The sequence below is a fragment of the Tachypleus tridentatus genome, chromosome 2, assembly GCF_004210375.1.
Source record: "Tachypleus tridentatus isolate NWPU-2018 chromosome 2, ASM421037v1, whole genome shotgun sequence".
Taxonomy (NCBI): Eukaryota; Metazoa; Arthropoda; class Merostomata; order Xiphosura; family Limulidae; genus Tachypleus; species Tachypleus tridentatus.
The window spans coordinates 139,300,540-139,328,506 of record NC_134826.1 but is presented as its reverse complement, the minus strand read 5'-3'; the positions used below and the strand labels follow the sequence as shown (position 1 = coordinate 139,328,506).

General features: G+C 32.2%; 1 protein-coding gene across 6 annotated transcripts in view; it reads left to right on the top strand.

The window, feature by feature from the left end:
* The window catches only part of LOC143245234 (transient receptor potential cation channel subfamily M member-like 2), an 84,036-nt gene that overhangs the window by 10,446 nt on the left and 45,623 nt on the right, over window positions 1-27,967 (top strand). For 5 of the 6 annotated variants that reach the window (XM_076491356.1, XM_076491355.1, XM_076491354.1 and 2 more), the window contains exons 2-8: window positions 2,553-2,708; window positions 7,509-7,688; window positions 12,155-12,367; window positions 14,615-14,813; window positions 17,172-17,364; window positions 23,866-24,022; window positions 27,007-27,100. In XM_076491356.1, the coding sequence (XP_076347471.1) occupies window positions 2,553-2,708; window positions 7,509-7,688; window positions 12,155-12,367; window positions 14,615-14,813; window positions 17,172-17,364; window positions 23,866-24,022; window positions 27,007-27,100 (1,192 nt within the window). Of the gene's footprint in view, window positions 1-2,552; window positions 2,709-3,644; window positions 3,817-7,508; window positions 7,689-12,154; window positions 12,368-14,614; window positions 14,814-17,171; window positions 17,365-23,865; window positions 24,023-27,006; window positions 27,101-27,967 lie in introns of those variants that run through there. The other variant, XM_076491358.1, reaches the window with a different exon arrangement.

Sequence of the window (27,967 nt, the reverse complement as noted above, 5' to 3'; positions counted from 1 at the left end):
AAATGCCACCAGTCAAAGGTTTTTTTTCTGAGTAATATGAGATGTGATAAAAAAAAGGTTCTAAGACTTCACTTTTATTCCAAAGAATAATGTACATACATCAATATTATATGCTATCACCTTCAAAGTAATCTCCCCCAGCTGATACACTTCTTCCAATGTTCCTGCCATATTCAGAACCTATGCTGGAAGTCTTCAACTGTTATGTGACTAAGTTCTGCTTTCACATTACTAGTGATAGTAGGAGTTCTCACAGACACAACAGTGTGTGAAGGTGTGTTCTCATGATGTTCAGTTCATCAGCAATTTCACAGATAGTTAATTGTTGTCACTTCGAATTTGTTTTCTTTCACCTTAGTGACCGTTTCATCGGTGGGTCATCTTTGACCGAATCCCAGCTGTCTTGGAAGCATTTTATCCACTGATAAATGACAGGCTTACTTGAGCAGTCATCACCAAAGGCAGTTCTTAACATTTCAAGGATTTGTGTTCCTCCTTTACCATTATACACACAAAACTTGATGTAAACATGTTGCTGCTCTTTTCTGTTTATTTTTATTAAGACAGGGGCAAGAGATACGTCTTGTCTTTGGACATGTTTCTCACAACATGGGTATAAAGTCAATTTGCACTTTTTCACACCTCAGTGAAGTTCACTGTCTCTGTACTAGCACCTGTAACAGAGGAAGTCTTAGAACTTTTGATCAGACCTTGCATAAGAATAAATTCTTGAATTTTGGTAGAAACATCTTAAACTGTTGCCTCTTTCTCAAATATTTTCTTTTTTATACAGAAATTAAATAAGAAATATAAACATTATTGGAATTTATCCAAGTGGTATCACTGTGTCAAGGGAATCTTTTTAAGTCTCAACATATCCTGTCTTGTTCAGTCTCTCTCTATTTTAACATATATCATCAAGCTGGGGAGATTTTGTATCTAAAAGAGTTCCAAGCTCTTTCAAAACAATTTACTAGAAATTAAGAACTTAATTAAGTAAAAGCTTTCCCAATTCTTAAGTATTTGATTTGATATTTTATATTTTCTGTCATAAAATACAATAAAAAACAAACTAGTAGAATGTTTAAACAAGTGTTCTAGTAATGGTTTTCGAAGGTTGACAATTAGTCTGTTTCATTTATTTTCTTGTGGGTTTATTTGACCTTTAAGTACTTGTGTGACATCCACATGGACCTGAGCCATGTAATAGCTCACTTTGTACTCTGTTAAGTCTCCAAACTGATTTTTTTGTACTCTTATGATTATATGGAAAAACAAATTTCTTTTGAATATATTAAATTTTCCTTCTATTTTTTGGCCTGGCATGGCCAGGTGGTTAAAGTACTTGACTCATAATTAGAGGGTCATGAGTTTGAATTCCTCACACACCAAACATGCTCATCCTTTCAGCCACAGAGGTATTATAAAGTGATGGTCAATCTCACTATTTGTTGGTAAAAGAGTAGCCTAAGAGTTGGCAGTGGGTGGTGATGACTAGCTGCCTTCCTTCTAGTCTTGCACTGCTAAATTAGGGATGCTAGCACAGATAGCCCTCGAGTAGCTTTGTGAGAAATTAAAAACAAACCAAACCTTCTTTACTTCAAGTATACGTAACAGCTTGAACTACTGAGGGTTTTATAAGGACTTCACATGAGTCTTTATGAATTAAACATTTAAATTGTAATCTGTTTTATAAAGTTAACACAGGCTTAAGTTGTTATGAATATCACTAGAACAGTTTATTGTTTGTAAAGGATAAAATAAGTTTTATATTTATTTTTTTTGTGTTAATTAGGGTATATTAGTCACTTGTGTGAAAAATGCTACAAAAATATATAGATGTTAGTCATGAAAATATTCTATGAGAGAGAGAGAGAGAGAGACAGATAGCACTGAATTAAGAAACCTTTGTCAAACTAATTGCTCTGAAAGTAATAAAAAAAACAAATTAAATTACCATCTACAGTTTAGTAATTTTATTTATGGTTGTTCTTGTTTGTGTTTGGATATTTATCAAAGTTACTTTACTGGCCATTCCTAGTTTTGAACTGACAGGCAAGTGGGAAGCCAGTTAATAACACACCTACAGCTGACTGTTACTCTTAGTGCATCCATGACACCTGATTGTGCCTTTCTTTTCAGTAACGGGATATGAATGATTGACCTGCAGATCCATATGCCAAAATACTGACCACTGACCCATACTTGGCTCCTCTGGTTACGAGCTAAGATGGTATTTGATTAATTCTGTAGAGTTGTTCTAGATCACAGAGGCAGTTGAGCGAAGGAAGTAATACTAAAACAAAATTTAAACTTGACCTTAACTTACACATTTCAATACTGTATTGTATGAAACAGTGTGTCAACAAAAGAATATTAATAAAGCATGTTAATTTATCAAATTTTGAGAAAATGTCCATTTGTAAACTTGTTTCAAGTTTAGAATAAACTTAAAAAGTTTGAAATTTATAGTGCACTCTGAAAATCTTGAAATTACTTTTTAAGTGCAAAATATTTCTACTTGAGTAATGTGTTAAAATATTTTTTTGTAGGGTGACCCGTCTGCCCATTTGATTGACACCCAGGAGCTCTCAGAAACTCAAAAAAAAGCTTCAAGACCCATAAGACAGTCTGAAGGAATCACTGGTTCGGGAAAACTTGGAAATGGCTGTGTTTGCTTTTGGAGAAATTGTGCTTATGAAAAAGAGGTGAGTTATGAAAAATTATTCCTGATACTTACGAAACATCTGATATTATGTTTTGTAACTCTTGCTGAATTTTTATATTTATGAATTTTATGTTGAAAACAAGAATTTGTAGCTGATCTGAGAAAGAATTAGTTGTGTAAGTTCAACATATATGTTGTGGAATTAGTTTCAAAGTTTATTTTGTAAAGATTTAGTGATGTTAATTATCTTTCAGTTTACACTGAAGTATTTATAAAATACAAAGTGTGTGCCATTCTATTGTGTGTGTGTGCATGTGTGTATTTGGTACCATTAAAAATCTTTATTTAGAACTTGTATGTACATATGAAAATATTACTATACAACGTTGCCATGTTATGCAAGTAAAACAGTACTACAAAGTAATATGGTGGTAAACTTTGTCACTAAGCAAGGCAGACTTTATCGTGGGATATACAAAACAATATCTATCCAATAACGTCACACAAAGATTCTTGTTTTTGTGAGTATAATACAAACATAATGGCAACTTTCTACAATACAGGCATATCTTGGAACATTTAACTGCCTTCATACACAGTTGCACTAAATTACTCAGGTCCATTTAGCTATTTAGATATTTTGTTTTTTTCTCAAGAAGTAAAGCCAAAATACCCAAAAATACCTGCAAAAATGGTTTGTTGTTTTAAAAAAAAATAGTGTTTATATTTTTGTAACTTAAGAGGTTTGATTAGTAAAGATATGTGTAGTGTAAGACTGTTTCTGATTGGGTCATTTTTAATTCAGTTAGTGATAGTTCCAGTTCTTCTGATTGATAAAATTTCTTATGTGAGTGACATGTTGCTACCAGCAAGTCTGTTTATTGTACTTGCATTATGGACATAAAACACTTGTGTCTGTACTGATAAGGGTTGTATACAAGGAAGTATTTTTGGTCACAGGATGTTTGCCTAATAGTGCAGGATAGGTCTGTGGGAATCCAAACGAAGTGGTTGTTCAGAAACGAAATGCTCTTGAACATGTACACAAGTTAGCTGATCCACTTGAGTTTGTGAAGTGCTGATATAAGCAAATAAAGCTGGATGTTCATTTCTGTGAATAACAATTTTATTTCCTCGTTATGCATCAGGTGAAGTAGTCTCGGCTTACACAGTTTAAAGTACAGTGTACTGTACCGGTTGCATTCTTGTTATTTTAGTAAAACTAGTGGTTGATTACATTTTTACTGTCCATCTTCAGTAAAATGGTAGTTTTTTTAATATGTAGTTGTAATTTAAATATATTAACAAGGTGTAATACTTTAAACATATTGTGTTGATTATTATTATGTATCACAGCTCAATGAGCAAACAGTTATCCCTTTAAGAATCCCCATTATACACTGTTCTTTGTTCATTACAAATAGATTTGAGTTTTTGATAGGTGCTTAAGGTATTAGAACATTGTTTTATATGCATTTAATCCCAGAAGTATGTTAACATATTGGAAAATGACTTTTATTCAGTGCTACAGATAAACTTTATGTAGTATTTTACACTTCAAAATTAAGTGGAATACTGAAAGTTTTTCAAAAATCTGGGGCTCAGTGACCTTTTTTTTGTATCCTTAAATGTATGACATTGTTTGTGTTGTTTTGTTTGTGTTTAATACACAATTGCTTTTCTTCTTTCCGTACAAACATTTTATTGAGGACCAACAGAAGAACTAACAGCAGAAGTTCAATATTGTCAGAGTTTTGTTAGCAGATTGATAAAATTAGGTGAGCATAATTTCCAGTTCAGCAGCAACCTTCAGCTACAGGTTACAGCCACTGGTATTATCTCTGTGTAAATCTTTCTGTTCACAACTAAACACTTGTAATTTCAGTTAAGAACAGAAAGAAACTATGCACGATGTACAGTTCTGATATGTTCTTCAAGTTGCTTGTACATTTGCAGTATACGGAAGTTTTGTTGACGATTGCTCTGTAGTACTGCTTGAGAGAGGAAACCAAATGTACAGTAGGCCTTCACATTTTGTATAATTCCACTTTACATCAGTCATACAACTTGTTAATCAGTGTGTGGTGAGAACAATCTTCTCTGCTTTGTCTGTTTCCTTATCAGTACAGATATTTGTCTGTATTGAATTGGTAAATATCCTTATGTACAGGAATAGTATGCGTATCAGAAAATTGTGTTTGAATTTGGTGTGCACAATCTTTAATTGTGATACGTATCGATTTACGAAATAGGTACTTATGCAGATTCACCTTATCTAGATCATTAGTCTTTGCACAATATTTTTAGAGTAAATCAAACTAAAAATAGGATATTAACTTGGCCTTCATGCTGATATAGTATTCTAATGTTTCTTGACATGAAAAAGTTAAAATATTACAAATGAAGAGTAGAAGACAGTGCTTAACTCATTATGTATCTCAGGATGGCTGGTATGGGTATTAACACTGTTATTGATAAGCAGAGAACAACATTTCAACCGTCCTAGGAAGGTTGAAACTTTGTTTTCTGCTGGCCTGGCATGGCAAGGTGGTTAAGGCACTCAGTTCATAATCTGTGGGTTGTGGGTTCGAATCCCAGTCATTCCAAAAATGCTTGTCCTTTCAGCTGTGGAAGCATTACAATGTGATGGTCAATCCCATTATTCACTGGTAAAAGAGTAGCCCAAGAGTTGGCAGTGGGTGGTGATGACTAGCTGCCTTCCCTCTAGTCTTGCACTGCAAAATTATGGATGGCTAGCACAGATAGCCTTGGTGTAGTGTTGCGCAACATTCAAAACAAACCAGACCAATTGTTCTCTGCTTGTCAATAAAAGTATTAATCTCTATACCAGCTGTTCTGAGGTACATTTTTATTTCAATGGGTTTCTTGTCATCGAGGCTTATCTAGTTTCACATCATCAAGGCTTATCTAGTTAATTTAGAATATTATTAGTCTTCATGTTTGAAACAATTATACATAACCTAATCACTTTTTTTCAAAATATTTTCTATGGCTTTGCTATTGCTCTGAAGACTTCAGTTAATATACAGTATGATTCTTGTTTTTCTGTATGTACATTGCATTAATGATTCCTTCACCAATTAGATTAATTTTTATTTTTTCACGTTAAAGACAACTTTTTCTACCTCCGAAGATTCACTTGATAGATGCAGTGAGATTGTTTAAGTATTTATTTTTATCTGGTTGTTATGTATGTGGTTGGAACTACCAAAATAATGTTGCTGAGTGCAAACACATTTTTATATTAATGTTCCAGATAGGTAGTGTTCTTACTTTAAGACATGTTCTGTGTTAACCTGTAATTTGTCTTTCTTTTGATGTAAATGTTGTGTGCTATTTAAACCAACCTGACAAAAAAAAATTAATTTTCACTGTTGTATATGTACTCAAAACTTAAATAATAATAAAAGGCAAAATAATGACCCTTTGGTAAGAAGATTACACTGTTATGGAAACTATTTACTGCAAAAGTTTAAAATGTTGTTTTTTTCTTCAAATCTCCAATTAGACATCTTTATATGAGTGAAAGTTTCGTATTTCCAAATAACTTCCAGGTATTGTACCATTAGTTACAGGATGTCATCTGGTAAGACTAATGTAAAGTAAATTGTGTTGCAGTGAATTTATTCATTAGGCACACTATTACCAACAATAGTGGAAATTCTGTTTTACAATTGACCCACTGTAATACTTAGAGTATTGTAAACCATAAGAAATGATCCTATATGAATCTTGTGAATAGAAAAAGTACAGGTATACGTTATATGGTGTTATAAATCATTAGTAGGAAATTATCAGAGTTTCAAATGGAGCAACTAAACTGCTAAATCTAGTTTTAGTGAGGAAGATAATTTATAAATTTTACTGTTTGTGAAGTTCAGGAAATTTTAATGTCTAACACTGATAAGGTATGCTTCAAATATCGTGAAGGAATTCAACATTGAACTTTTCTGGAAGAGTTTGTTTTTGGTTTGAGGATAGAATCTGTTTATTGTTTCAGTAAATTGGATATCCCTAGGCAGAACTTTTAACCATTTGGCTATACACAGCTAATATGATAGATGATATTGTGTTAATTCAGAAGGACATGGATAATTTTGAACATCAAAACTATGTTCCAACACTATTAAATGTGAAGTAATTCACATTGGGTGTGAATTAACATTTAGAAAGAATCAGTTCTTGTGTTCAAAGTAGTACTTAAAACATCAAGTAGTAAAATTAATAATTTCTTGAGTGTTTCTGGCTATCACAGTTTTCAATTATTTCAACTCTAATTAATTGAAATATTGTCATTATTGTTTCTCGATTTTATTATTACTGATTAATTCAAGGTTGCTTAACTTAATTGATTTGGATTACAATTTCGTGAAGATAATTAAAAATTGAAATTCTTTTTAATTATTACTATTTTTAATTATTACATCTGTCGAAGTCTCGTGAGAATAACCCACATATATGATCTTAATGTTTAAAATTCCACTAATCTTCCAGTTCTGCTGCACATTGGTTATTATTAATAACCTTTACATCAGTCTGTCTGTATTCCTGTATCATATCTTTGCCTTGCTGTAGAGTGCAGCTGAGTTTTGTGTGTGTAATAATTCAGTGAAGCACTGAATTATTACATGGATAAAACATGGATGTTTTATGTTAGTTCATATAGATTTAAACCTGAAAATAAATGCAAATCAATAATGCATCTTTATACTTGTACACACACACACACACACACACACACACACACACACACACACACACACACACACACACAGTAATATGATAACTAACCATCCTTGTATATTTGTGCCCTTTGTAGGGTCGGCCATTTATTCTGGTTGAACATGATGTTTCCATGGACCATGTTGGAGAAGTGTTGCATAAGGAATGGAAACTTTGTAGTCCTCGAATTGTTTTGGTCTTGGTTTCCAATGTGAAACCTCTCATTGGTTGGAAGAATACAAGGAAACTTAATAATTTTCTAAAGGGCTTAGTCACGGTAAGTTCAGCCTAATACTGTTTATTTGACTATCTTTGTTAGGTACACAGTAATTTGTCATTGTATGGCAGAAATAGACCTAAAATTATTATTGTTTTAATTGTTATTAAAATTGATGGCGTGTAAATGTGTATGTGTCAGTTAGTTTACAGAACACACCGCTGACAGAAATGTTAAATTAAAAGCATACATTTGCTCAAAGTAAGTATTACATATTCTTATGTTGAAGAGTTAAGTTCTTACAAACATTTGAAAGTTATTTGATATTAATGTGTTAACTTTTATTAATTTAGGTCAAATAACACAATAGTAACTAGGCACAGTAATTTTAGTAAATAAAACTACAACAGAAAAGTTTTACTTAGAATTTTTAGGTGTAAATTTGAAAACTGTTAAAATAGGCTTGATACATGTAACGGTACTTTAGGTTAAGGTACATTTCAACTTACTAGTGATCATAAAATAGGATGGATACATTGTTTTATTAAAGAAATAAAATGTAAAAACTTGTTTTTTTCTTGGTGTTTTAAATTCAGCTTAGTGTTACAACTTAGGTAATACATTTTATTATTAATGTTACGTACATCGTTAGTTATAACAAATTAATAAGTTCTACGTTCTGTATAATTAAAGATAAAGTTTAGTGTTAAAACAAAGTAGTGATAAATAAGTAATGTTATTGGGTGTTAAAAATTAGTCTTTACAGAAACAGTGGTAACAATAGACTACTGGTATTCGGTATTAAGTATTTATTTTTGAGCTGTAAGTGTAAATACCATAGTTAAGACTAGTGTAGGAGTTAAGTGTTCAGAGTTTGTTAGGTGTAATGGGTGTCATGTTTGGGCTTTATTTGGGAACTTGGGACTAACATACTTTTATGGAAGCTAGTAATAATGAAGACGCACAATCTGTATGTAGAGTTTTTAGGTTGAAGGTGAAGTTGGAGGCTATCCTAATTAAAGTAGAGGTAATAGATACAGAGAAGTGTAGACTGTGTGAAATGGTAGCAGGTTTACAGGTTGAGCTTAAGATTTTACATGTAAAGAATACGTCAGCTAACCACTACTTTCAGGAAGTTAGAAATGGAACTATTAGGGCTAAAAGTAATGAATATTGTTACACTGAGCCTGTTCTGTTGAACAACAGATTTCAGCTCTTGATTTATGCAGATGAGGAAATTTGAAGGGAAGGAAAACAAAATTGTCAGAGAAGGATGTAGATGATACGGTTATAGGTACAGCTGATTTTTTCACGAGGCATCTGTGGGTTAAGTAGGAAGAAAAGAATTAGATTATGATACCCATGGGCACAGGGGAAGATATAACTGACAGAACAGGAGATATAATAAAGGCAGCTAACAGAGATGCAGTTTTTGTGGTGCATGTAGTGGTTTGTGATGTGGATAAAGCTAAGTCAGAGGAACTAATTAATAAGTACAAGGAATTGGTAAAAACATTAAAAGAAAAAGGACAACTTTGTTAGGGATACTGTCCAGAATTATCTGTGGGAATAAAACTATAAGTAGGTTACAAGGGCTAAATATTAGACTTAGGTTAGCACATGAGGATGAGCATATTTTGCTGTTTGGATTTGTAGGATCAGTTCATTGGAAGAAGAGAGCATTTTGTTATGGATGGTTTACATTTAAATAGTGCAAGGGCTGGTGGCATTAACAAGAAAGTTATCTAAAAATGTAAAAAATTAACACTAAGGATTTGTTTAAGTTTATTAAGTGTAAAAATATGTTAGGGTAGTGATAGTTTGTTTTGCCCTCATATTGGTGGAGGGCTATCATCACACGATAATGTCATCGTGTACCAGTACAGTGGGTGTTAAACACTTGATTGTTAGGTGGGAGTTCAAAGCAAGTAAACAGAAATCTTATACATAAGAGATCAGGGTATTGTGTGTAGGGGTAAGTATTTATTTGGAAGTGAATTTCCTGGTGAGGAAAAAGGCTAACTTTTGATTATTACTCTAATTGAAATAATTGTAATTGTTTGTTTGCTACTTAGCACAAAAACTACATAATGGACTATTTGTACTCTACACAGTTATAATCTTAGAAGTTGTTTTGTGACTTCAAGTTTGTTCAATCTTGGTGGTTCAAGGGGGAGCTGCATGATTTATGGATCTCAAGTTTTATTCCCATTGGCACCAAACAGTTTGTTTGTCCTGTCTTTGTTAAAACACAGCTACTAATGCTATTTGTTGTTCTCATTTATTTAATTGCTAAATTAAGTGGAAGACAATTGTCTGGTAGCACCCACATTCAAATTTAATTTTTTATTATCGAAATAATGAATAACAACAACTACTTCCAGCTTTTTGTTTTTCGTGTATGGACATGTGATTTGAGGAGCACTGTATTGATAGAACCAATGATTAATGAATTAGTAACTACTACTGATCAACCTGGTCTGTTTTTTTGTTTTCATCTTTCTGTAAGGTGAATCCATTTTACTTGACTCACCTTAATTCCATCTCTTAGGCTTTTTATTTTTAACCTAATTGTGGATTTTATTCTGGTTGTACTTTCAGTGTAGTGTAGACTTTCACTATCCTGCCTTTAAACCTCTGACCATTATTTCCATTCTCAATGGTGCCCAACTCATTTTCAGTGTAGATGTTATGGCTTCTATTATTTCAGGGGTAACACCTATTTCAAACTTATTTTAATACTAAAAATTATAATATTATATTAGTAGTCTGAAAAAAACTTTCCTCTTCTATCTCCACAACAAGGTTACATCAAGATTGCTACTTTCAATAATCATGGAAGAAAAGCAGTGTTTATGTAAGATTTCCTGATGTATAAACAATAAATCACATGGGAGGTAGGAGATTAGTTAAGTGACACTGTGCATTACATAAAGGGAATTCAGCATTTTAGAGTCGCACGTTTTGTTGAGAGCATAAGTGCAAACTCGTAACACAATGTTTAGGGACAACAAGGAATTTGCTGGTTCATCATGGCTATCCCATTCCTCATGCCAAACTAAATTTATAAAACTATACAAAAGGACTTACAAAAAAAAAAACAACTGTGACAAGTGCCCCACATGCCTAATCCTTGACCACCTTTAAAACCCTCAAAGAAATATTATCTGGTCCAGAAGCTTTATCATTCTTATCTTTGAAATGTTGTTTAACAAGCTCAGAATTGCTCAAAATGAGGGTTACTTCTTAAGTCTTCATCAGTAAAAAGTGAATAAAAAGTATAATTTAATAACTTTGCCATTTCATAACCATTAGATACAAGCCTTCTTTGATTATCTCAAGATAAGTTTGTTTACTCCTAATGTGCTAAAAAACCTTATTACTGTTAATATTTGTTTTCAGCCAAATTTGTTTTCACATGTCCTTTTGGATTTTTAATTTCATCTTTGATCAACTTTCTTGAACTTTACAATATTTCAGAAGTACTTATTTGAAATTAATTCTAAAAATGTAAAACGTTTATCTCTGTATTTTTGTTGAGTTAGTACAACTTGCAAATTCTGTTATTACCCAGGTGTCATTCAAAAATAAATAATTTTAACATCAACAAAAGGAAACTTAACATGTTTACTGAACACAGGAAATCATAATAACATGATTAGGGATTTTGACAGTAATAATTCAAAATTAACTAACAATATCATAATAAAAATACCGATTACTAAAGAGAATGTGTGTAGAAATTAGGACCTAAATAGTCTTAGTAAATTGGTAAAACCTTGATCATTGAATTTGGCCTCAATTAAAATCTGTAATTCGATAATTTTATTTATGATGAATTGAAAACTATATCTAATATGTGTGTGTAAACTCATGCCTGAGATTCTAGATGAAGAAAACAATTTTTGGATTTATAATTGACCACACAAAACTAATTAACATGGTTGACCTTAATTAATGCTTATTATATTTTAGAATACATGTAGAGATTATTGTTGATTAGAAGACTTAGTTTTAACAATATTCAGTCACTATTGTGCTTAAGAAACTTATTCATGTTATAGAAACTAAATATTATTCGCAATCATTAAAGTTGCAAGTAAAAAGAAATACATAAATTATAGATTTTAATGAAGAAAATTTATAAATTGGATTAATAAAAAAACGTTTTTCAGAGCATTAAAATTAATTTGGCACACTATATATAAATGTGTTTAATCTTGGTCCATTATTGTAAATTTGACAAACGTTTTACAAACCAATATGCGATTGAGATTTTGAAAATTCATACATAATGATTGGAATATGAATTATGAATATGATGTTATGCTTCTTGAAATGTATTTTTATTATAATTTAGTGGACAACTCAGTAGTTGTACAGTTGTTTTATTATGGACATGTTGACAACATTTACACCAAAAGTTGTACTCAGTTGATTAATTTACAAATGTGACTTATTTAGGAAAGAAAGAAAGAAAGTGGTTCTCATGGTTTTCTTCAGTATGATTTGTGTGTTTTTTGCAGGCAGCCAATACAACAAACATGTGGATTTTGACTCATGGCGCCAACGTAGGAATTGTCAAAGCTGTTGGAGATGCTGTTTTTGAAGAAACTCTTCACCGTCAATCTTTATTCTGTCATAAACATCCTAACCTATCTGTTCCTGTTCCAACACCTCTAACAGTTATTGGTGTTATTAGGGAAGACATGGTTGATTATGCAGAAATCCTCAATGAGGTGAATAAAAAATCTTTAATTTAATACAATATTTGAAATTCTCTAGGGGGACAACATTCTCACCTAAACAAGGAATTGACTTATGTTTGCTTCTAATTATAATATTATGAACATTTCCAGACTCTTAACCTAAATTCTAGTGAGACTGTAGAGTCTTAGGTTTGAGTTCTCATTTTGAATTGTGTAATTTTAAAGTAGTGGTTCTTAACCTTGTTGGAGGTATTGAACCTGGATGTTTTGTACTTGCATTCACTGAACCCTTAGCAATTGGAAAAATAAAATATGAATTTTTTTCAAATTCAAAACAAAAGTAGATATTTTATTAGTGCACAAAATGAACCATGCATCAGTTGCACACAGTATTACTGTGTTCAAAGAACAAAACCAACAAAACATGAATTTCATACAAAAACAAAAACATAACTCAATGAATATTTGCTGCAAATCAATGTGACTTTTGCTTTTGCCTTTCAGAGACAAGTTTAGAAATGCGCGGCTTCACCTTGGCAAGTGCCACGCTTGTATCATTATCGCAACAAAGTCTGTTCCTTTTCTTCGTTTTTATGTTCACCATCCTCGAAAAGGATTGCTCGCAAAGATACGTTGTAACAAACGGTATGAGTATCTCAAGGGCTTTCTTAGCAATAAGAGGGTATGCTACGATTTGATGTCACCAAAACATTGAGAGCGTTGTTGTTCTGAAAAGTTGCTGTTGAACCTGGCTCTGCTGAAGTTCAATGATTTCTTCGAGGTATTCATCATTGACATCTGCTGTCGCAACACCAAACGTGAATGGCTGTCTCACCCATGCTGGATATGACTCTCTGGTGGGGAAGTATCCTTCGAGAGACTTTGCGAGCTCATCTAAGTGAGTGGCAATTGCTTGCTTCAGTTCCCTGGGTACAGAAATGTCACCGATTTCAGATACATTTTTGATCTTACTTACACAGTCATCCAGCAGGGGAAAGTTTGCGAAGATATCATTCATTGTTCGTAGTTTCCATAATGGTAGCTTTTTTGAAGAGCCTTCAGGTTTTCTTCCGCTTCGATGATGTTGACTCCACCGACCTGCAATTTGGGATAACTTATTTTCAGCAGCTTTTCCCAGCATGATATTCGCCATCTTCAACGCAGCTGGTTTTACAAGTATTTCACCAATGGTGTGTGGTTTGCTCTGCTTTGCAATCAAGTACGCAACTTCATAGATGCTGGGTACAAACCCGAGAAAAAGCAAAGTAGCCTTTTCATCGAACCTGGCTCTCTTTACCTTGAATTCAGCAAGCTTTGTGTTCTTGTTTTTCCCATCTCCATGCAGCTTTAGGGAGTTTTCTCATAATTTTGTCAGGTGCTAGACTAGAATTGCTCAACTTGACATTGCAAATCATGCATTGAGGACGCTGACTCTGTGATGTTTCGTTATACACGTGAATCCATATTGTACATATTCGTCCAATCACTTTCTGTTTTTGCTCAACATAGTTAGTATGAAGGATTGAAAGATTAGGAAAAAAAATCACAAATGATGCACGATTACTACAGTCACAAGTTGACTGCTAAGCGCATGAAGTTCCCTGCAGCACAGATATTGAGGCCAAGTGATGTGACGTGATCAGCCGCAGCCAATGATGGTTAAGTGGAGCATGACATCACGAATCATAGGAGTGGGGTGAAAGGAACAGACACACACACAGTGTGGGTGTCTTGACCTCTGCCAAACCCCTGGGGTTCGATTGAACCCAAGTTTTAAAGGTATATTTGATAAAGATACAAATGTAACTTGAATCTCATTTAAGCAACAAAGATTTAGTTACATGTAGGCATTAGTTTTAGCTTATTTTAAGACAGTTTTTGAAGTTTTAATCTAAACTTCTGTGATATTGATTTAAGATTTAGCTATGATATTTACACATCCAACACCAAAGGTGTATGGCTAACCCTTGTTTATAACCCACGTTTTAGCAGTATTGCAGAGATTTGGTTGAATTTCAGTTTATATCTCAACTCTTTTGACACTTGAGTAATTTAGATAAACTTCAAAACTGAACCATAATGTCTTTGTTGAAGATCCTACAACATTTTACTTGTAACTCCAGGTAATTATATGTACAGTTGCAATGCAGGTTTTTTTAAATAGTTCTTGTCTAAACAGGAAATTGAATGATAAATATTTCAGTGTGGTTAATATATATATATATATTAGTATTGTAGTGATTATCACCCCCCTCCTTCACTTTCTTATATCCACAGTTAGGACGTGTGGAGATTGAAAATGACGGAAATCGACCAGAAGAAAACAAGTACGAGTTGAATCCGGACCATTCACATTTTATAATCATCAAGGATAAGAGTGTTAACAAGATAGGTGCCAACCAGTTCTTGTATCGTTTAGAGCAGTACATTGCTGACACCGAGGAGCTGAGAGAAGTAGAGTTAGATGGAGATGCCGGTATGGTCGGCTTGTTTTAAACATACACAGTTACTGTAACTTCTGTACAAAAATAAAGTTTTATTAATAGAAATGGTAAGGAAGAAGCTTTCCAAATTGGAAATAAGTTATTCATTCAGGTAACAACACAAAATGTGCAGGTTGCAATGGATAAAAAAGAATACTAGGTGATGTATGGGATTGAAACAAAGATCTAATAATGAAAAATATTTTGAAGTTAAAACGGTACATTATATGGTACGTTCCTCGGAGTTGGTCTCATAGTAAACATCCAATGAAATAACCAGAGTTATTTATAACTATAACACTGAAACATGGATGTGAAGTTAATAATTATGTTAGGATAACTCTTAAATTATTACTGTATACTTCCCAGAATCTGAACTGAGTAGAAAGTTTGATACTTAGTTAGCTCTGTACATAATTGGGTAACACTCTGACATGTTCCATATTGAAGGTACTTAGATTTTAGAACAGTGTTGTACTTTAGTCATTGGTATATTCTTTTGTTAAAGTTGCATAGATATAGTTGACTGGTGACTTTTCTAAATTTAAAAATTGTTTTTCCAACAACTAATGACAAACCAGTAAAAGTCTGAAAACTGTATAATTATTGAGAAAAATGTAAACAAATAAATACATAGCTGTGAATGGAACTTCTACTTTGATAACTTATGAAAAGTTGAATGAAATGTTTAGTTATGTGTCTTGTAGAACAAATTTGGCATATGTTTTGTAACATTAAAAAATAAATATTGTTGAAAAACATAAACTGAATTCATGGTAAACTTTATATTGAATTTAAAAATCAAATATTATTGATATAACAAACTTAGTTGAGGAGAATTTATAGTTTCACTTACCAGCAGGTTCAGTTTAAGTCCCTCTTAGTCCAGAGTTTTAAGCCAAGTTTAAGTTATAAGAAATAATGCAGTAATAAAACTATAAAAACGTGTTTACAGTAAAATATATACAACTCTACTGACCACAGATTTAAATTTAATAGGTATGGCTAGCAGGATATATATGCATTTACAATTTTAACAGTTGCTTACTTTTTAATAGTAATTTTGAAATACTAAAATATTTTGATTACTTTAAAATGTTCCTAAATATATGTCTATATAAGTTATTAAATAATTAAGTTTTGTTTATTAAACTAACATTTTTTCTATAAATACATTTGACATTGAATGTGAAGCATTACTGAAGGATACCAGTCTAATACACAAAAGTATTGACAAGGGTTATCAGTCTGTTGGTAATAGTGCCACAAGCACCACCTATTCTCACGTAAACTCAAAACAAAATGTTTTTTTTCCACTATAAAATTTAGGTAATAAAAAACAGCTCACTGCAACTTCAAGAGAGTTTTATTTGTTTGTCTAGTATGTTTGTAGAAGTAATGTTTTATATCGTACTAGGATATCACAGACATACAAATAACAGTATATTAGAGAATATTAATAGTGACAAATTATTTCTAGTTAAAAGTAAATGTAATAGAAACTGTTTTGTACTATCGTTAATGTGACTTATAAACTATGTCTGAGCTGTATTGAAAGTTCTCATATATATAGTTTGTTAAGGCGTTCGACTGATAATACGAGAGTCACGGGTTCGAATCCCGGTTGCACCAAACATGCTCACCCTTTCAGCCGTGGGGCATTATAATGTGACGGTCAATCCCACTATTCGTTGGTAAAAAGAGTAGCCCAAGAGTTGGTGGTGGGTGGTGATCACTAGCTGCCTTCCCTCTAGTCTTACACTGCTAAATTAGGGACAGCTAGCGCAGATAGCCCTCGAGTAGCTTTGCGTAAAATTCAAAACAAACAAACAAACAAATGTTTAGCTCATCTTATTGTCAGTTTGTTTTTATACAAAAAATTAAATTTGTAACATAGTATTATTATAACAAGAATTAAGTCAGAAACCTTTGATACAGATAGTTTTGTGTACAGTAACCTATTTATAAATAAAATTATAATTGTACATCATTTTATGTAAATAATTAGGAGTAAGCTGTCATATTGTTGTACTTACGTTCTACTGAGTATTTAGACAAGACCATGTATGTGATTTTTCTTGATTTTGTTGTTAAAGTTTCTTTATAATATGTTTTCTTTTTCTCACTACTGTACACTGTTTAGTTATTAATATTCAAAAGACCATAGCTCTGCATGTTGAAATATAAGTTATGACTCACGAAGTGCGTACAAACAGTTTGTGAAATAGTTATGAGTTTTGAGCCATATTGTGGATTTTGACATTGTGATTCATCAAGAATTTGTAGTTTTAGTCTATGATGAAGCTCTATTGTTTGTGCATCACATATAATTGTTTTTGTTATGTTTGCAGTAATGACGTTTGATTACAAGTTTCACATAGAAGGCTCGGAGGTTCCTGTAATAGCAGTTTTGGTGCAGGGGGGATATGACTGTGCACGCATTGTCATGCAACACCTAAAAAACCAGCTTCCTGTAATGGTGGTCCAAGGAAGTGGAGGATTAGCTGACCTAATAGCCTACTCATACTTGGAACTTAAGCACAGGTGTGATGCATTTTGATTACTGTTTCAAGGTAACTTGTATGTAGAGTTGGGTACACTTAATGTAAAAATAGGTGTTATTAGTATAACAGCTAAATAAAGGATAAGGTATAATTAAGATAAAAATACCAGTAACACCAAAGTTATGCATAACATTACTGTACATTAAGTTACATTTAAAATTATAGTACATGTCTCTTCAGTGCTTATATGTAAAACAGTAAATTTACTGAGAAATACACAGAACTTTTTAATAGGTTGGTAATTGTTAACTCAGTGTTTAAAAGTTCTTAAATGGTCAAAGTATGTCACAAAATTATGAACAAGTAAAATCTAAAGTATGGCTTAAACATGGAAGTTGGAGGCTTATATTAACATCAAACGTGTTGGGTAGGTTTCACGGGAAAAGCGTCTCTTCTATAAACCTTGGATGTAAGACAATTATTGCTCAGATTCCTGTAAGTTTTGAAATATTTCAGGTTAGTTTTATTCTTGTATATAAACTTGGCTGTTAAAACTTTCAGATTTACTCTGATTTTAACAGTTCACCTCTGTCTGATGCAACCACAACCTGGGAATTTCACACATTTCAAAATATACTTACCATCTGATGACAGTACAGCTATTCTTTAACATTGGCTTTGCCACTCTAAGCATTGACCTCGCATGCTCCAGTCTTTGTACCTCACTTAAATTGCCTCTGCAGTATCTAATTTCCAAATTTTTCCATCATATTCAATGTTCCTTCTATCCTGTATTGTGTATAAACACTTCCCTTGGATAATGTAATCATTTTTCTCAACAAAATGTGAGTCACAGTTCTCTCTGACAAAGTATTATGCATTATCCAATTATGAATTGTGATTTTTTTTTTTCTCTGACAAAGTGTTGTGTATTATCTCATCATTGGATTGTGATTTTTGCACGACCGTGGCAATTTTAGTAGAATTACAATAAAAAAAACAAATTAGATGTGATATTTGTGGGTAACACTGTTATCAACAAGGTGACTCATGGGACCTCCTCTTCTGTTATCTGACGTCTTTCTGGTTTGAAAGGTCATTTTTGATTAGAGCTGTTCATGTTTGTATCTGCTGAGAGGTGGAGACATTCATTTGGCCTGCAGTGTTTTCTCCTAGGGATTCTGGAGTTGTCTTTCTTGTTGATTCTGTGAAGAATTTGGATTCTGTTTTCTAACACTTATTTCTTAAATTTTTCATGAGTTCAGTGTGGATGCTATTCTTTTTCTATTAATCATTTGGATTTGTGATATTTTGGGGTGTTTTTTTGTCTGCTTTTAGTCTACTCCTTCCTTGTTGGTGGTATGGGGGGGACTAAGTAGTTTCTTCACTTTCCTGAATTTCTGCTTCAAGCTGGTATATTTATTGTTTTATTTCATGATGAGATCAATAGACCTTGCCCTCCCTCCTTTGTCTGTTTGCTTGTCTTGGTTTTCTGCTTCTTGGTAGAAGTGTATTTTTAGGCTGTTGACACGACTTTCTCTTTCCTTTAAATCTTGCTATATCACAATAGGCCCTTTCTTTCTTAGTTTGGCAATTGAAAGTGTTATATGATGCACTTTACATATTTTTGTGGTGATTGTCTCACTGGTGTATTTATTGGGATCCTTCAGTTTTCTCTGATTTTACTCACTTCCTTAGAGATAGACTCCCAAATATCTATTTTGAATATTTTGGTCTTTACAGGTGAGGTTTCTTCTGAGTTATATCTCATCAGATTCAGAAAGTTCATCTTTTACTGTACATATATCTAGTGGAGGACATTTAATGGGCTGGTATTTAGTCTTCTCCCATTGCTTTTCTGTCACATTGTTTACATGCTTGGGCAACATTCTCCTGGGGTTTTCCCATACCCCATGGCTACTTTTAACATCTGCTGGATTATAAAGATCAAAGACTACTTTTGTTACAGTCTTGTTTCTTTATTTTCTAGGGTACTTTAAATACTGCTTTCACCGGATCCCACTTTGTAGTTTGTGTTGTCCAGACGAGGATATTCTCTTAGTCCATTTCTGCAATAGCAACAATTTGATTATTCTTTCTACTGACTGCAATAAGCTTTGTAGAAATGAAGTGTTTTATAAGACCATCTAGGCACTTACCAGATATTACAATCGTATTATCATGGACCGTCACTCATGGACAATCATGTATGAAGCTAAAGGAAATCCTACCTGTCCAATAACCCTCGCCACCAATGTGGGATATAGGGATGGTTGGGTCTAGTGTACAATGACGATTGCTCATGTGCTATTTCATTCTTGATACAAGAAGTAGATTCCTGTAGCATACCTGTTCTAAGTGTAGTGTGGCACTCCCACTTGTGTACCACTTTTCTCTTGATACACTCCTGCTCTGTAGCATACCTGTTCTAAGTGTAGTGTGGCACTCCCACTTGTGTACCACTTTTCTCTTGATACACTCCTGCTATGTGCAGACATTTTCTGTATTGATCATACCTACACCAACCCCTCTAGCTTCTCATTGTAGGATTCTAGCCATATTTTAATGGATGGTATGTTTTAAAAGTTAACATTTTCCTAAATGGAAAATGTATTTTCAATAATACTGACCTTTGGTGACAATCTCCTGCCTTGCTAACCCTGATAAGAGCCGGTGTAAGTCTCGCGAAAATGAGTACATTATCTGAATTAAGTGCTCACAAACAGTAGCAGGACAGAGGGTGCATTGACAAGGGTGGAGAAATTTGCAAATTAGGTATTGAAAAGGATATTTAAGTAGGGTATAAAAGACTGTAATGTGCGAGATCAGTGCTTGGAGAATCAAAGTTGCTGTTGAAGGTATATTGTAAACAGAGATGAGTATTATTGGAAATACATTTTCAATTTAGGAAGATGATAGCTTTAGATGATGTGGTCATGTGTGAAGAAGTCTCTCCCTTCTCTGATTTATTAGGTTGTGTTAATATCTGACAGGTTATCCTGGTGTGCTTCTAAATAAGAAAACAAGACTGCCAAGTGTACATTCATATTCTGAATATCTCAACTGTTGGGTGAAACAATTAGTTATTGGACTAATTTTAGTAACATAGGATTATCCATAGTTTGTCTTTGGTATCAGGCTAATTTCAATAACATAGGATTACCCATAGCTTGTCTTTATGATCAGGCTAATTTCAGTAACATAGAAGTACCCATAGCTTGTATTTGTTATTAGGCTAATTTTAGTAATATAGAGTTACCTGTAGCTTGTTTTTTTTATTGGGCTAATTTCAGTAACATAGGATTACCTGTAGCTTGTCTTTGTTATCGGGCTAATTTCAGTAACATAAGATTACCTGTAGCTTGTCTTTGTTATCGGGCTAATTTCAGTAACATAGGATTACCTGTAGCTTGTCTTTGTTATCGGGCTAATTTCAGTAACATAAGATTACCTGTAGCTTGTCTTTGTTATCGGGCTAATTTCAGTAACATAGGATTACCTGTAGCTTGTCTTTGTTATCGGGCTAATTTCAGTAACATAGGATTACCTGTAGCTTGCTTTCATGTCTTATTCTTTTGGTTCTGGTGGAGAGTAGAAGTATTTGTTTGATGTCTTATTGAAATTGTTCCTCTTAAATGGTAACCCAGATCAGGGTGTGAATACACTCCTGAATGCATTTTTAATTGCTTGTAATCCAAACATTACTTGTACTAAGCACTGTTATCTGGAACATCAAATAGGATTGTTTTTTTTACTAAGTCATTTAACAGTAAATAAAGTATTGTTTTGATGTTTCACTGTTAGGTTTTACCTTCGTTTAGAACAAAAGAGAAGTAATGGTAAAAACCCAACCAAAGCTTTTTGTGTGTACGTAGTATCTTCTTAGAAACCCAACCAAAGCTTTTTGTGTGTACGTAGTATCTTCTTAGAAACCCAACCAAAGCTTTTTGTGTGTACGTAGTATCTTCTTAGAAACCCAACCAAAGCTTTTTGTGTGTACGTAGTATCTTCTTAGAAACCCAACCAAAGCTTTTTGTGTGTACGTAGTATCTTCTTAGCTCCGTTTGACGAGAACTGTACAGTTGACAATGCATATTTTAAATTTATTTGTTAATAGAGTAAAACAGAATCTTTTTGTGTGTAAGTAGTATCTTCTTAGCTCCGTTTGACTAGAACTGTACAGTTGACAATGCATATTTTAAATTTATTTGTTAATAGAGTAAAACAGAATCTTTTTGTGTGTACGTAGTATCTTCTTAGCTCCGTTTGACGAGAACTGTACAGTTGACAATGCATATTTTAAATTTATTTGTTAATAGAGTAAAACAGAATCTTTTTGTGTGTACGTAGTATCTTCTTAGCTCCGTTTGACTAGAACTGTACAGTTGACAATGCATATTTTAAATTTATTTGTTAATAGAGTAAAACAGAATCTTTTGTGTGTAATGTAGTATCTTCTTAGCTCCGTTTGACGAGAACTGTACAGTTGACAATGCATATTTTAAATTTATTTGTTAATAGAGTAAAACAGAATCTTTTTGTGTGTACGTAGTATCTTCTTAGCTCCGTTTGACGAGAACTGTACAGTTGGCAATGCATATTTTAAATTTATTTGTTAATAGAGTAAAACAGAATCTTTTTGTGTGTACGTAGTATCTTCTTAGCTCCGTTTGACGAGAACTGTACAGTTGACAATGCATATTTTAAATTTATTTGTTAATAGAGTAAAACAGAATCTTTTTGTGTGTACGTAGTATCTTCTTAGCTCCGTTTGACGAGAACTGTACAGTTGACAATGCATATTTTAAATTTATTTGTTAATAGAGTAAAACAGAATCTTTTTTGTGTAATGCGTAGTATCTTCTTAGCTCCGTTTGACGAGAACTGTACAGTTGACAATGCATATTTTAAATTTATTTGTTAATAGAGTAAAACAGAATCTTTTTTGTGTGTAATGTAGTATCTTCTTAGCTCCGTTTGACGAGAACTGTACAGTTGACAATGCATATTTTAAATTTATTTGTTAATAGAGTAAAACAGAATCTTTTTGTGTGTACGTAGTATCTTCTTAGCTCCGTTTGACGAGAACTGTACAGTTGACAATGCATATTTTAAATTTATTTGTTAATAGAGTAAAACAGAATCTTTTTGTGTGTACGTAGTATCTTCTTAGCTCCGTTTGACGAGAACTGTACAGTTGACAATGCATATTTTAAATTTATTTGTTAATAGAGTAAAACAGAATCTTTTGTGTGTGCATGTAGTATCTTCTTAGCTCCGTTTGACAAGAACTGTACAGTTGACAATGCATATTTTAAATTTATTTGTTAATAGAGTAAAACAGAATCTTTTTGTGTGTACGTAGTATCTTCTTAGCTCCGTTTGACGAGAACTGTAAGTTGACAATGCATGTTTTAAATTTATTTGTTAATAGAGTAAAACAGAATCTTTTTTGTGTGTCACGTAGTATCTTCTTAGCTCCGTTTGACGAGAACTGTACAGTTGACAATGCATATTTTAAATTTATTTGTTAATAGAGTAAAACAGAATCTTTTTGTGTGTACGTAGTATCTTCTTAGCTCCGTTTGACGAGAACTGTACAGTTGACAATGCATATTTTAAATTTATTTGTTAATAGAGTAAAACAGAATCTTTTTGTGTGTACGTAGTATCTTCTTAGCTCCGTTTGACGAGAACTGTACAGTTGACAATGCATATTTTAAATTTATTTGTTAATAGAGTAAAACAGAATCTTTTTGTGTGTAATGTAGTATCTTCTTAGCTCCGTTTGACGAGAACTGTACAGTTGACAATGCATATTTTAAATTTATTTGTTAATAGAGTAAAACAGAATCTTTTTGTGTGTACGTAGTATCTTCTTAGCTCCGTTTGACGAGAACTGTACAGTTGACAATGCATATTTTAAATTTATTTGTTAATAGAGTAAAACAGAATCTTTTTGTGTGTACGTAGTATCTTCTTAGCTCCGTTTGACGAGAACTGTACAGTTGACAATGCATATTTTAAATTTATTTGTTAATAGAGTAAAACAGAATCTTTTTTGTGTGTACGTAGTATCTTCTTAGCTCCGTTTGACGAGAACTGTACAGTTGACAATGCATATTTTAAATTTATTTGTTAATAGAGTAAAACAGAATCACTATTAATTGTGGTATATTATTCTTTGTCTCTGTTGTTTATTAGTAACACTCACAAATTTACTCAACTGATTGGCTTTCATTTGTGGTGTATTGTAACATTATTTTGGTGATATTTGAGGTAACGTGATACCACTATATAACACGGGAATAGAAATTTGAGATAGATAATTAATGATTATGAAGTTAGAAGTAGATAAATAGTATTTGATAAGAAGTGAAACAAAGATGATAAATATTACATATATATTTTAGAAAGTATGTGAGAACAATTTTTATGTCCCACTTGTGGGTGCGATCGGAATACTTTTCCTGTCTGTTTTAATTCACGTTTCATACAAACAAGATGGGACTAGTTAAAAGTGTCTGAAATAATCTTCTAGAACTCAAGGAAGGTGGGAACCAGAATTTGTGGAGAATTTCTTGAAGCCAGAAATTTCAACAAAAATTGTAGAAAACTTTCCAAGACTTAGAGAAAATAGCATTGCTAGAAATATATTTCGAGACAGGATACTAGAATGTACACGGTATGCAGAACAAGTGAGTAGCTGATGCTTTGCCGTATGAGTTCTATCAAATAGTGTGATATTTCTTAAGAGCTTATAAAAGATTTTATGAAATAAAGTTAAGTACTTTTTTTTTGGTGAGTATCAGATGTCAGTATTTGATAACAGACTACAGTTTAAATTAAGGTTATTTAATGTGTTTATGTGCTGTTATGTAAGATTAATCAGTAATGTGTGCTATGAGTAGTTATCTAACAAAATACTCCTAAAATGAAAACATTTTTAGTGTTAACTAAATGTTTATTTCATTTGTGTTCTACTGTAAATTTCCCAATAAGTGAAAGGAAAAGTGTGAGTGTATGTGGTGAATTTAATTTCTGTGACAAATAGCTAGTAGAGAAGGAACTAAAACCCTAATAAAATTTTTCAAACATTATTATTTAGGTACAACTGTTAGATCTTTATTGGGTGATCCATTAATTGTTTTAGTTTTCAGTTTATTATTTTTGCTTGTCTCTTTCCTGGTTAGTTATTTGCATCACAGAACAAAAAAAATTTAAAGATTACACCTCTCTGAACTAGCTTAAGTAATGTCTGAGTGAATTTTATTCAAAAGTATATAATGCTGTTAAAGATTACTATAAGCACAGTGTTTGTACCTTGGATATGCTTCACCTTTTACTTTTATTATTGTTGATTGCCTGACATGGTGCAATATTCAGTGAAATCTACTGTGCAGATAGTTATATTTTATGTGTAAGATTTTTGAAAAACTGTTAATGTACTGCAATGGGAAAAAAGTAAACTTGTAGTTACGAAGTTAAAATCCAGGGTTTAATCCCTGAATTGGCAGAGAGCAGGTTGCCCATTGTGCTACAACATCAACATTAAATTGAACTGTAATGAAGTGTATGTCATTTAGGTAAAAACAGTCGATGTATTCTCTACTTGTTTTAACTTTTCATATATAACGTATGTAATATAATGTTACACCAGAGCTGTGTTCTTAATACAGGAATATTGTATTTGGTTTTTGAGGTTTATGGTAATTAATAATAGCAAATTGTATCAGTATCTAGTGGTTACATTTACTCTTGTACTTTTAATTTCTTATTTTAGAAGTAAAATAATTTTAATTTTCTTTGTATAATTCTAGAGTAAGCGAAGCATTATCCTTTTTACTTCATCAGTTGTTTTGAAACATACTGCAGTAGAATGGAAATTATAATCTGATAATACTATTGGTTTATAGTAAAAAGTGTATAAATTATTTCAGTTAAGTTTTTGCTGTTAGAGGTCAATGTCAACAAGTCCTTATATGTACTATATCAAAACTTAGTAGATAAAACATTTATTATAATGCTACTTGTGTCTTCTGTTTGTGAATGAAGCATGAGGGTGATGCAAATTTGTGGAATTTAGAAATAATTGAAATGGACGGTTGAATATTTTGTAGCAGTGTTGTAACAATGAATGAAATGGTCAGTTGTATATTTTGTAGCAGTGTTGTAACAATGAATGAAATGGACGGTTGTATATTTTGTAGCAGTGTTGTAACAATGAATGAAATGGACGGCTGTATATTTTGTAGCAGTGTTGTAACAATGAATGAAATGAACGGCTGTATATTTTGTAGCAGTGTTGTAACATTGAATGAAATGGATGGTTGTATATTTTGTAGCAGTGTTGTAACAATGAATGAAATGAACTGTTGAATATTTTGCAGCAGTGTTGTAACAATGTATATATTGATCAAGGTATTTGTGATGATGAGAAACCCGGTTGAAGTAAAAATGCATCTCAGGACGGCTGGTATAGGCATTAACACTTACTAATAAAGCAGAGAACAACGTTTTGACCTTCTCAGGTCATCTTGTTAATGTCTGTACCAGCTGTTCTTAGATACATATCTGATTGAGGTGTTTTAGATTGTAAAGGGAACTTAGTGTTGATTCGTCTCTTTTTGTACTTAATGAGAATGGTAGGACTAGACACAAATGTGAATAAATTTTGACAGGATTAGAGTCATCTTCAGTTAAGAATTTTTATTTTTTATAATAAGGTGGGTGGCCTTCAGAATGGGTTACCTTTGGTTGTAAGTGATTCAGTTAACGTGAGGAAACTCAGTGGAAGGCTTGATGAATATTTGAATGATTAATGCTGGCTGTGAATGTTTTATTTTTATTTTGTAGTTTAGTAGATGAAATATGCTAGATAGACCAATAGGCTTCTTGTTATCCTTAAATTACATATGTATGTGTGTGTCTATATTTATCTATATTTTCATGAAGGGCATTTTAAACAAAAAATGTTTATGTAAATGAATTTTTCTAAATATTTTTGAAACAATGTTTTTACAGTATGTGATTATGGTCATATGTTGGCTAAAATCATTGTTAAAATTGGATTATTGTGATTTAAGTAAGCATTACAAAAAGTTGGATGTGATTTCTTTTGGCTTCTTTAAGTATTGTATGTATTCCATTTTCTTTTTTAAAGTTATTTGTTTTGACATTTAAAGATATAATCAATACAGAATAACTGTTGAAGGTATGGATTAAAAGTTTAGTCATTAATTGATCAGAAAATTGTATAGTAATGTGTTATTTTATTATTTTTATTAACATCTGTGAGCAAAAATGTTTGTGTCGAGGTCTCGCACTTTGTGTCACTAAACTTTCTCTTTCTTTAATATAAAACATTCCATTCAGTGATACCTGAATCAGTAAAGCTTTACATGCTATCAATGGAATAAACATAAACAATGGTAGAAGATACAAATCTGAAAGTTTACTGCTTTTCCATTTCTTGTTACATCTTTCTTTAAGTATATTGCAGAGTTGGTTTACAGATTATGCAATATAAAAGATGAGTTTGTCATTTTTTTAATGAAAAAGTATACAAGTACCTGATATCCAATCTGGCATAGTAAGCCACAGACCATATGACTTTAATATCATTGCAAGACCTCTATACAACATATCCTGTACATGTTTTTTTTATAATTATTTATTGCAGGGTCAACAAACCTATCTGACTATATTAAACATTCATAGCCATACTTGTGACCTTACAAACTTGGATGAATACATTCTTAGAGCTCTCTTCAAATGTAAGTTCAATTGTTTTTCCTCCCCCCCACTATGTAGACAAACACACACAGCTATTTGGGTAAGCTATTTCAGATCCGATGTTCGAAAACTGTTTAAGCAATTCAATAAATAACTTTATCTAATAAACCTTCACAATACTTCCAAAGATACTTGTTTCAATAACCAATATATGTCTGTTTTTTTTTTAAACTAAAATGTAAATAGAAAATAGGTATATATTGTTGTGTACAAGATTTGATATTACCTTTAATAACATTCAATAATAATGGGGTAAATAATCTTCTGAATAATTAAAATAAATAATAGATAGCACATGTGCTATGTTTTCTTTAACTGGTATATTAATAACAATATGAGTTTACTCTGGTTATAACAGGGCAAATTTTAACATCATGTGTACTTAAAGGTTAAATTACAGTTGTATCACATGCTGATTCTATTATGTTATTTAGAACAACTCAGTAAATAACACCATGAAATTTACACCCCCTATCTATCTCTATAAACTACAGGATGTGTATATGTATCGATTTTGGATAATATGTTACTATTCATTGCATTGAGGTTAATAATAAAACATGTTAGACTATCCTTCTTGAGATTACTTCTATATGGTGCATCAGTGAGACTTTCTTTAAAAAAAACAAAAACTGTTGCATCAATCTTTAGTTGCAACTTTTGTGAATTCCACAGTTGCTTGAAAACATTAGTTCAAATGCCATAAATAAAACTTTTAAATATTACACTTGTATCAATGGACTAATAAGAGAAAATGGGGATTTAAAATAAAAGTGTAATTTAACCATAATAAACTTTTATTTGTTCAGTGTGTAAAAATGTATTGATTTTTTTTTTGTGTACCTATG